At 48.8% G+C, this 11,163-nt stretch overlaps 2 protein-coding genes across 5 annotated transcripts in view; one reads left to right on the top strand and one right to left on the bottom strand.

The window, feature by feature from the left end:
- LOC143522136 (inactive rhomboid protein 2-like) overlaps positions 1-8,621 on the top strand; it is a 23,540-nt gene extending 14,919 nt beyond the window's left edge. For 2 of the 4 annotated variants that reach the window (XM_077015870.1, XM_077015871.1), the window contains exons 12-19: positions 1-25; positions 634-719; positions 902-965; positions 2,193-2,287; positions 2,429-2,504; positions 2,812-2,912; positions 3,205-3,358; positions 6,611-8,621. The exon at positions 1-25 is cut by the window's left edge and continues 137 nt beyond it. In XM_077015870.1, the coding sequence (XP_076871985.1) occupies positions 1-25; positions 634-719; positions 902-965; positions 2,193-2,287; positions 2,429-2,504; positions 2,812-2,912; positions 3,205-3,358; positions 6,611-7,030 (1,021 nt within the window). In that variant the 3' untranslated portion in view covers positions 7,031-8,621. The remainder of the gene's footprint in view (positions 26-633; positions 720-901; positions 966-2,192; positions 2,288-2,428; positions 2,505-2,811; positions 2,913-3,204; positions 3,359-6,610) is intronic. The other 2 variants (XM_077015868.1, XM_077015869.1) reach the window with 1 other exon arrangement.
- An 89-nt stretch (positions 8,622-8,710) lies between these two features.
- aanat1 (arylalkylamine N-acetyltransferase 1) lies at positions 8,711-11,149 on the bottom strand. Its single transcript, XM_077015874.1, has 3 exons — positions 10,502-11,149; positions 10,216-10,370; positions 8,711-10,060 (listed from the first exon to the last, which is right to left on the bottom strand). Exons 1-3 carry the CDS (start codon positions 10,647-10,649, stop codon positions 9,755-9,757), a joined length of 609 nt encoding a protein of 202 aa, XP_076871989.1. The 5' UTR covers positions 10,650-11,149; the 3' UTR covers positions 8,711-9,754.
- Positions 11,150-11,163: the final 14 nt, after the last annotated feature.

Here is an 11,163-nt window from a genome sequence, read left to right as displayed (position 1 = left end):
GCAGACGCACCGGGACAGCTGCTCGGTACACGCAAGCACACACACACACACACACACACACACACGCAAGCACACGCACACACACGCACGCGAGCACACGCGCACAAGCACACGCAAGCAGTCACTCGTATACACACACACATACACGCACGTGTGCTTCTAGAATAGGCAGATTTCTAAGTAGCTGCATTTTTAAGTCTTGGCCTTTTTTGAGTTTCTATTTAGTCTAGTTGATTAGTTGATCTTTGTGGGTTTTTCATTACTTCAAAAGTTTTATTTAGATGTGGTCTCTACTGTACAAGCAAAAATAGCTTTGACCAAGATTATATTAAAATAGATGATACAGCAACACTTAATTAGACTCTGTGGCTGGTCAGTGTCCGTTTTTTGTTTTGAGATTGCTCATATACTAAAATAGACCATAAGTGTGTCTGCCATGTTATCTGTATCATTCATGCAGCTCTCTGCTGCCACCTAATGGCTGTAAAGAGGTTCTGTTGACAATGATGTTCTTAGTATTATAGAAGTTGGTGATCGGGTCTCATAACCAATGAGCTGTGTATAAACTAACATTTCAAGTTAATGAGATATGGATAATAGATTTTAACTTGTATTTCTTTCTGTCTAATTCAGGAGACTTTGGCCACCTTCATTAAATGGAATAATGAAAATGTAGACATCACTCGATCATCAGGGGCGGTTTGCCACCAGGACCCCAGGTACCACCTCACACCACACAGAGCATCGCACGTTTGGGCTGGCCACGTATACACCTGCTGAAAAGTCACAAGTGCGTTCATTGGTACCAGAGCCGGAGGTTTGCCTCTATGACCTCAGTCTGTTCTGTATGGCTTCTTTCCACCTCTGTTCGTTTTGATGGTGAAATGCATTGTGGGATTAGGACTTGTGAGGAGCCGGCGTCAGCTGAGCCTCACGTCTGGCCTGACGACATCACGGAGTGGCCGGTGAGAAGTGGGGTGGGGGTAGGTGGGTGGGGGGGGGTAGGTGGGTGGGGGTAGGTGGGTGGGGTGGGGGTTGGTGGGTAGGTTGTGGGTGGGGGTTTGTGGGTAGGTGGGGGTTTTGTGGGTAGGGTGGGGGTAGGTGGGGGTTTTGTGGGTAGGGTGGGGGTTGGTGGGGGGGTTTGTGGGTAGGGTTGGGGCTGGGGGTTTGTGGGTAGGGTGGGGGTTGGTGGGGGGGTTTGTGGGTAGGTTGGGTGTTTGTGGGTAGGTTTGAGGTTGGTGAGTAGGGTGGGGGTTTGTGGGTAGGTTGTGGGTGGGGGTTGGTGGGGGGTTTGTGGGTAGGGTTGGGGCTGGGGGTTTGTGGGTAGGTTGGGTGTTTGTGGGTAGGTTTGAGGTTGGTGAGTAGGGTGGGGGTTTGTGGGTAGGTTGTGGGTGGGGGTTTGTGGGTAGGGTGGGGGTTGGTGGGGGGTTTGTGGGTAAGGTTGGGGCTGGGGGTTTGTGGGTAGGTTGGGTGTTTGTGGGTAGGTTTGAGGTTGGTGAGTAGGGTGGGGGTTTGTGGGTAGGTTGTGGGTGGGGGTTTGTGGGTAGGGTGGGGGTTGGTGGGGGGTTTGTGGGTAGGTTGGGTGTTTGTGGGTAGGTTTGAGGTTGGTGAGTAGGGTGGGGGTTTGTGGGTAGGTTGTGGGTGGGGGTTTGTGGGAAGGGTGGGGGTTGGTGGGGGGGTTTGTGGGTAGGGTTGGGGCTGGGGGTTTGTGGGTAGGGTGGGGGTTGGTGGGGGGTTTGTGGGTAGGGTTGGGGCTGGGGGTTTGTGGGCAGGTTGGGTGTTTGTGGGTAGGTTTGAGGTTGGTGAGTAGGGTGGGGGTTTGTGGGTAGGTTGTGGGTGGGGGTTGGTGGGTGGGGTGGGGGTTGGTGGGGGGTTTGTGGGTAGGGTTGGGGCTGGGGGTTTGTGGGTAGGGTGGGGGTTGGTGGGGGGTTTGTGGGTAGGGTTGGGGCTGGGGGTTTGTGGGCAGGTTGGGTGTTTGTGGGTAGGTTTGAGGTTGGTGAGTAGGGTGGGGGTTTGTGGGTAGGTTGTGGGTGGGGGTTTGTGGGAAGGGTGGGGGTTGGTGGGGGGTTTGTGGGTAGGGTTGGGGCTGGGGGTTTGTGGGTAGGGTGGGGTTGGTGGGTAGGTTGGAGGTGAGTTTGTGGGTCACCTGACCTTCAGAGGACCTTCTGAGTGTCTTTGTTCGCTGCTCCCAGATCTGCACGGAGCAGGGGACGTGGAACTACACAGGCTACCGCCACATGGACTGCACCATCCGTGGCAGGCCGTGCTGTATTGGTACCAAAGGAAGGTGGGAGTCACCGGGGGGGGGGGGGGGGGGGGTGGCGGCATCTCCCAGAACACTTACTTCCTTACACTGTTAGGTTGTAGAGAGTTAGCGTATTGCATAAGCGCTGAGGGCTTCACCCCTGTGTCTCCGCCCCCGCTGCAGGTGTGAGATCGCCACCCGAGAGTACTGTGACTTCATGCATGGCTACTTCCACGAGGAGGCCACCCTCTGTTCTCAGGTACCGCCCCGCCTCCAGCAGCCGGACACGTCCAGCTCGCCCAGGCCTGGAGATGCTCTAATGCTCCTGCATCCAGTCCAAGATTATCATGAAGAGTCGTTATTTAAGCCGAGAGTGTCATCCATGCCATTTCCAACATCCGAAAGTGCATATTAATATGAACGAGGCAGCTGAGACAAGAAACCTTTAAGATAAAGTCTTTTTTGATTCGTCTTTTTCAACATTCAGAAGGTTTCACAGATTAATATGCACATGCACGAACTGTTATTTTAGCGTAGTGGTGCTCAGCAGCTGTGCACTGTTGCAGGTTCACTGTCTGGACGAGGTCTGCGGGCTGTTGCCCTTCTTGAATCCGGACGTCCCGGATCAGTTCTACCGACTGTGGCTCTCTCTCTTCCTGCATGCAGGGTAGGGCAGCCACTGATCTCAGAACAGTTCAGACTAGCATGGCTTTGTATGCATCTACAGAATACTAATGAAAACATTATTCCATTCCTTAACAGATTTATTCAGTAACTTCTAAATAGATAAAATAATCAGTGAATGAACTGTGAACGAACAGTGAACTATGAAATGAATCATTTAATCACTTAGTCTGTCACTGTCTATAACCAGCACAGACACATCACATGTCCACCCCCACACTGGCCAGGAGGTTCGTAGCGGTCATGGACACACTGTCCCCCCTGTGTCTCCCCAGACTGCTGCACTGCCTGGTGTCTGCCGTCTTCCAGATGACCATCCTGAGGGACCTGGAGAAGCTCGCCGGCTGGTTACGCATCTCCATCATCTACATCTTCAGCGGCATCACGGGAAACCTGGCCAGTGCCCTCTTCCTGCCCTACAGGGCTGAGGTAACCCCCCCCCCCCCCCCCTCGTTTACGTGCCCTTACGAGTGAAGGTGACGTCACACCCTCACTTCCTCCAGCCGTTGGGAAGTCTACATATGACTTTCACCAAGATGACGTCTCAGTCAGGTCTGTGAGGACAAACTGGCTCCCTGTAGCGCAGGTGTGGCGTCGTGCTGGTCCATACAGACATGTTTCAGTGCAGGAACTTGTCACTACCAGTAGAGAAGGACGTGGCTTTAGCTTCCAGAGGAAATGAGGGAGAAGTCTGTAGTTGTGGTGAATCATACGACAGGGATGAAGCACTAGTGTTTGTGTTTGTGGAGTACACTGGTCAACCTGCAGGGGGCAGGAGAGACCAGGGAGAGTGTGTGTGTGTGTGTGTGTGTGTGTGGGCAGCTCTACTTAGCAGCTCAGTCTACTTAACATCTTGATTTCCAGCTGAGCGTGTTCTTCCACATTTAGCCAAAGCTCCCAGGAAACGTGTTCAAGATTATACATGGACATACAGTCTGGATTACAGCATCTGACTGTAAAATGTAAATGAATTTTTATTAGCATGTTTTAGAGGAGATGAGTGATTCACTTCAGGGAAACTTTCTACAATTTGTGGAAATGAATGACAATTTCGAGCCCTTCACATACAGTACATGTGTACGTTAAACTTGTGTGAGATGAAAGGTTCTGTGTTGCTTCAACAGCCAAACCACTAACTGTGTGCAGATAACTGTGTGCGTGTGTCTGTGCGTGTGTCTGTGCGTGCGTGCGTGCGTGCGTGCGTGTGTGTGTGTGCGTGTGTGTGTGTAACTTGCAACTAATCCCATTTTTCATCTGCTGGCTGGTGTGCTGATGGGGAAAAAAGTTTGATTAGTAATGTCTGGCTAATTGTCACCAATGCTCAAAAAGGCTTTCTGAGCTGATCTAGAGTAAATAAATATAAGCTCCATCCTGAGGTTCAGTGAGTGTGTGCTCCACCCTTCCCAGAGCCTACACCCAGGCCCAGCAGACCTCACGAAGCCCAACAGATCACAGCTTGATTAAATATCCTAATACTGATTATTAATGGTAGTTGGTAGTAGCAGGTTGGGATGATGGCTAAAGCAGCACCAGCAGGCCTGGTGTCCATATACTTCTGCAACTCTTCAGTTCTGCTCGGACACGTGTTGGGATTCACACTCTTCCCACCAGCTGGATTATAATGGCACAGCACCGTTAACCCAGTTTAACTTGCTAAGATCCTCTTAATCTCCTCAAGTTTGCTAGGGGGACGGAGTGGGGGGTCACGTTCCTCCTTCACGCTTACGACGGCTTTGCCATCAATGGGTGGAGATCCACGTGGTGGTGCCCTTTGCTCGTCTACACACGGACCTCCGATTCGTTTGTGCGAGTCTGACATCGCGTGTGGTTCACGTACTCGGCCCTAGTGACCGCCCGTCAAACCAGACGACATCTTGGATGACCACGCCTACTGCCGCTGTCATCATTCTGATTGGCCGAGGAACGTGTCGGTATACGGCACACGAGAAAATATGGCACCCTAAACAACCTGCTCATGGGGCAGGTGCCTTACCGGCAGATTATCCAGTTATAGTGGCCAGCCAGACACTCCAAAGTCGTGGCCAGTTAACGGTGAATCGATGTATGGGCCGGCTGATTCGCCAGATCACTCACAGTGGCGTTTATCCAGGGACTAATCCATGAACAGACCTCTCCTTCAGTGTTTTATTAGAAGATGAGATTACAGGCAGCTGTGTTCAGTAAGAGGAGTCGGTCCTTAATCCCCTCCCCGGGTCTCTCTCTCTCTCACACACACACACACACACACACACACACACGGAGAGTCAGTGCCAGCACGTGCTGTGTGATAGCTTTAGTCGGCTTTCGCATGTGACACGGGGTTTCCGTGGTGGCCTGTCGTTAAGCCTGCGTGGTCCATGTGAGTCTTCCACCACTGCAGCCGGACGCTAGCAGGAGACCCTCCCGCACTCCTGAAACTGGTTCACCCGGGTCCCCGGTCCTGAACCTGGTTCCCCCGGAGAGGCACGTGTGTGCTGAGGGACCTCTGTCTCTGACGGTTGTCATTTCTTCCGTGCGTTGCGTCATAAAAGAACAGATTCTGCATATTCCTAAGAAAATGTGTTGCTTCAGAATGGCTCCTGTGTCTGGTACCGTAAGCCTGTCTGCAGGTTTCGTGACAGGGTTAAAATGTCCCGTTTCTAATCCCGTTGTCCTCTGTTGGACCTCTGCTTGAACCTCCCTATGCTGTCGCTAAGTCCTCCCTCCCTGCCCTGCCGTGGGCGTGTTTGCGTGTGAGGGGCGTGTGCGGGAGGCGTGTTTACGTGCGAGAGGCGTGTCTGGTGGCACGTGCACGACTCTCCGCCCCCTCAGCTTACCATGACCACTGTGAATCACGGTGGGGGAGGGGAGGGGCCGTGTTTCCAGCTCTTAAGTGCTCATTAGTAGCATTAGCCCTGAGGGTTGTGGAGAAGGTTTTGGTGCCACAGGTGTGAATCAGCCACCCCTCCTAAACTTCCTAAAACGCTCCTGTCTCTTCTAGCTGTCTGCTGCTCCAAAAATACAAATACATAGAAACCAGGAGGAAGTAACGGTTGGCTTGTCTGACCTATAACCCCTGCGTGTTACTCTCCACCCTACTTCCTGCTGGTTCCGATGCATTTGAACCGTGGTCCTGCTACGGTGGGAACCCAAAGACGTACCACACACCACCTCATTCCCCTTCGTCCCACACTTTATCTGAGAGCTGTGATAAACCCTCCAGCCGTAACTGATGCTCACTAACCCCGTCAGCGAGTGAATTACTGTCACGTCAGGGATGACGGAACAGATAGATAGATAGATAGATAGATAGATAGATAGATAGATAGATAGATAGATAGATAGATAGATAGATAGATAGATAGATAGATAGATAGATAGATAGATAGATAGATAGATAGATAGATAGATAGATAGATAGATAGATAGATAGATAGATAATAGAACAGTGATAAAAATAGAGATTAAAAAGAGATAGTGATAACCGAGATTAAGCTATTACTAATAATAATAAATACAACAGGATATGTGGTGTGAAATGTGTTGGTTATTAAAAACTGATGGCGAGAAAGCACGTGTTTTGTGATGTTCTGCACGTGTTTTGTGATGTTCTGGGTGCTATCGGAACCAAATTCCTTGTGTGTGCAAACACACTTGGTGAAATAAACCTGATTGTGATTCTGGTTCTGCTCCCTGGTGTAGGTGGGCCCGGCGGGCTCCCAGTTTGGCCTGCTCGCCTGCCTCTTTGTGGAGCTCTTCCAGGGCTGGCAGATGCTGGAGAAGCCCTGGAAGGCCTTCCTCAAGCTGCTGACCATCGTCCTCTTCCTCTTCCTCTGCGGCCTGTTGCCGTGGATCGACAACGTGGCGCACATCTTCGGCTTCCTCTCCGGCCTGCTGCTCTCCTTCGCCTTCCTGCCCTACGTCACCTTCGGCACCTTCGACACGTACCGCAAGCGCGTCCTCATCATCCTCTCGCTGCTCGCCTACCTGGGCCTGTTCTCCTCGCTCATCGTCTGGTTCTACATCTACCCCATCAACTGGTACTGGCTGGAGCACCTCACCTGCCTCCCCTTCACCAGCAAGTTCTGTGAGCGCTACGACATCGACCACGTGGTGCACTAGCGCTGGGCCGGCCGCTAGCTCCGTGGCGCTGGTCGGGCGCGCTAAGCTCCGGGTCGGGACGGCGCGGGAACGGGCTTTCTCGGGAGCCACGAGCAGAGCAGGACACGTGCGGGAGGAGAAAGCTGATTCACGGGTGCTGGGATCGCGCTGGCCACGCGTATATAGGTCAGTGGAGGCATTATAAGTTACTGCAAGCTGTCCTCCGCACTTAGACTTTCTACTGCAGGGCATTTGAGTACTTTGTGCTCAGTTACACATTCACTATATCGGACACTGAGTATTGATTTGGTGCAGTACGATTGGGTTCACTTCTGTTGCAGACCCTTGCCTTAAGCTGTCCTTCCGTTTATAGGTTTCCCTTCATGACGTGACCGTGGCGTGTTGGTCTCTACTGTGTTGCACTAATAGGCACGACTGCCCCTTTACACTAGAACTCGCAATGTGGAAGGACGTCCTTTGCATTCATACGTTTGTGTTCAAGATTTCACGCGGCTTTTAGTTGTTTCTTTATGTACGTCCAATCAGGAATTGCCACCCTAACAATCCGTCATATATCCTATAACCAGGATTGAGTGCCACTCATAAACGGGGCATGTTTCAATGATCAGGGAACCCCATTTACATTTGAATTTGTCAGAATAACTGAGAAAGGTGTTCTTATGGTACGTTCTGGAACCAGCACTTGATTCATGTTGAGCATATCCGGTCCTCTCTTAAGTTCTTGGGTGGAACTTTAGTTGCCTGTCTAAACATTCTAGAACACTGCGAACTGTTCTGGAACACTGCGAACTGATCTAGAACACTGCGAACTGTTCTAGAACACCGTCCATGGTAGCCAGTGCACTTCCTCTTGGCGAGGAGACATAAGTCAGCTTCCTCAGTGTCCGGCCTCGGAGAAACGGATGACTGTGAAACGCGTTCTAGTCGTGTACTGTCACGGGTACACAGCAGCAAGGCGGGTTAACGGTCCATCACGGCATGCGTGAAAATAGTTTATTCCTACAGGAGTCACATGGTGCTCTGAGTGGTGACTGAAAATGATCAGGTCTGCGTTGTGCTGATTCTTGGCATAATGATTGTTGAGTTAATGGAGCAGTGGGGTTTGTAGGCCACATACTGATCCAGACACACAGCGGTGGAAGAACTCAGGTTATGAATCAACGTTGGCATTAAAAAACTGGTGGTTAAATTGATAGGCCACTATGCATTTCATTCAATGTAAATGTGATATTTTGTCAATGTAATTATTCTTATTGTTACCCACATGTTTTTAAGACAAAATATGCCGTTATTTTTCTGCTTGGACAATTGTTTTCTACTTTTAAGTAAAGTGTGCTGTGCCTTAAATAGAAAAGGGAAATAATCTTTGTGATTTTCACAATCTAAGAATTTTGCATTGTGTGATTGTAAAAATGTTTGTAGGTACGACTGGACCAAATATCTATACGTCAAACAAGTTAAACTTTTAACACATAAGTAAACTTGTTATTTTTCTTCGCATTTTATAGTTTGTAAAAAATAAAAAAATAATAAAAAAAAAGTGTTTTTCCTCAGAATAAATGTAAAGTAACCCACCCAACCCAAAACATTGGTGTCTGTCTCACTTGTAAAATGATCTTCCCAAAATTAAACCATTTTCATATGTTCAGTACAAAACCACACAGCAGCTAAAATCTGAAAAATACATTATTTATTTCCTAGACATTACAAAAGATACAAAATCACAGATGTCTTGATTCAAGACTGCACAAAGTGAATGGGGAAGGCAAATTCTTGGCTCCTTCTCCTCTCATGGGGATTTCAGGTAAAGGTGACCACACGTTTCTACATGTCCCTGAAAGGATTCTTGCTAATGCAAATAAAGACTCCCATGACGGTTTACGGACTTTAAATGCTTCATAAACTAACAGTTGAGTGTGCTGGACTCTTTGGGATAACAGATTCAGATTCCTTTACCCAAGTTATTAACACATGTTGCTTAAACTATCCCTTTAACAGTAGAATGGAATGAAAAAACATTTTTCCAACAAGGTTTTTTGAATATTGCATTTGTTTCCTGTCCCAAGTGAAGACTTATTTGATTTGCTAGTGTTCATTACATGCTACGGTGTTCTAATCTCAGGTCTCGCAGGAAGTCAAATTAAAGCTATTTTAATGCTTCCAAAAGAAAAAAATATATATTTTTTATATTCTTTTTAATGGAATGGCATGACGTACATGTCCTCACGCAAACCAACCAGGGCTCTTAAACTTCCATATATCGTAAAAATATTCATGAATAATAAAAATAAAACAATCGCACTACACCAATAAATATATTTTCAATGTACAAAATACAATAAATAAATCCTAGCCCAAATTATTCAACTTTTAAAAACCTGTTAGCTGTCGGCAACATCTACATTCTTGCACAACATAAAATATCTACAATACCCGAATTAACTTGGCCCTAATTAATCCAGCTGTAAACTGTAGAAAGATTATATTAAAGATAAATTCTTTCCTTGTAGCATTTACAACACGGACCCCAGGCGTGTCTCACACAAAGGAAGAAAAAGCTATCGACACGTCACTACAGTTATGGACTATATATATAAATATGTGTAAACCGAAACCAGAAGGTAAACTACCCGTGGAGAGACGACCTGAATCCCGCTTTGCATTTGGCCTTTTGAGGTAACAAAATCGCTTCATAAAAGAAGAACTGTGAGTATGTGAGACACCTCAGCAGCCACTGTTACGTCGCATGAAGGCGTGTCCACGGACGGGACACTGCATCTCGGTGAAGGCCAGGGGCCCCACGGTGATCTCGCAGGGGCCGTGCACCATGAAGCCAGACTTCTGGTAGAAGGGCACCAGGAAGTCCTCGCACATGAGGACAGCCCGTCGCACGTAGGGCAGACAGCGCAGGTACTGCAGGTACCGCCACAGCAGTATGGACCCTTTGCCTTGCTGGCGGAAGGTCCGGTGGACGGCCAGCACGTGGATGTGTACCGAGGTACCGTGCGGCTGGTGGACGGTGAGAGCGTCCTGAAGATGTGCGGAAAAGAGAGGAGGATCACGTCACGATTTAAGGCAGCGTTTTCTGATTTGGTGAACTAAATCTGCGTCAAAAAGTGAGAATATCCAGGAATCATCAAATGACACCTCCATAATCTGTTGCATGGCTCACTGACACTACTCACCGTGGTCAGATGGTCTTGGTCCCAAAGGGATCCAATGATGAAAGCGACCAATCTCCCTTCCACAAACCATCCCAAGGAGAGTTCGGGACACAGGGTGAGGAAATGGCCCAGTTCGGCCAGATGCAGCGGACATTCCCCAGTCACGGATATGAAGGCTGCGAGACACGGGCCCAAGTGACACACACATTATATCTATTCTATAAATAGATACAAACATATGATATTGTGTGTAAAATTAGTCCAAGATGTTCAGAAAAGGTCATTAGCATTGAATGGGTGGTCTTACCTTCTCTCTCGATTTCAAACACACTGATGGCGTCCTCCTTGTTCAGTGAGCGGAACTCGCTGGCCGGGAGCGTGTGGCGGCGCTGTCGGCCCGGGGAGCCCGGAGCGCCCATGGGCTTCAGAAAAGGCATCGCGCTCACAACCGACATCTCGCAGGACTCACGAGTTCTTCGCGAGTTGCAAATACAATTTGTGATTCTCGCGTCACCGCTGTGTGCACACCAGTAGTGTGTGTATAGTGCTCTCCGCCGCGCGCCCCCGAGCGTAGTGCGTAAAAGTGAAGCGTCGCGTGGCGGGCCGAGCGTATTTATACCCGCGCGCGCTTAGGCGCCGATACACGTGCACAGCCGCCAAATCCTCCATAGTGGAGTTTGATCACCAATAATCACATTTAGCTGTATAATGTGTGGGTGTGTCTTAGCGGTGACCGAGCAGTAAAGGTGAACATGTAAGGTACATTTTCACTGATGTGATTTTTTGACTCCAGGACACATCACAAATTATTTGTATTTATCCACTCTGGATCAAGTTGGTCAACTTACATCTCCTTCCCTCTTACGAAGGTTCTTCAACACTATAACGAAGCACGAGGCAACTAGAAATGAATATAATTCATATATTAATATAAATTAATATTGATATACATTTCACAATTGCAATACA

Source organism: Brachyhypopomus gauderio, chromosome 8, assembly GCF_052324685.1.
Source record: "Brachyhypopomus gauderio isolate BG-103 chromosome 8, BGAUD_0.2, whole genome shotgun sequence".
Lineage (NCBI taxonomy): Eukaryota > Metazoa > Chordata > Actinopteri > Gymnotiformes > Hypopomidae > Brachyhypopomus > Brachyhypopomus gauderio.
The sequence above is the reverse complement of the archived record's forward strand: the minus strand, read 5'-3'. Positions and strand labels throughout refer to the sequence as shown.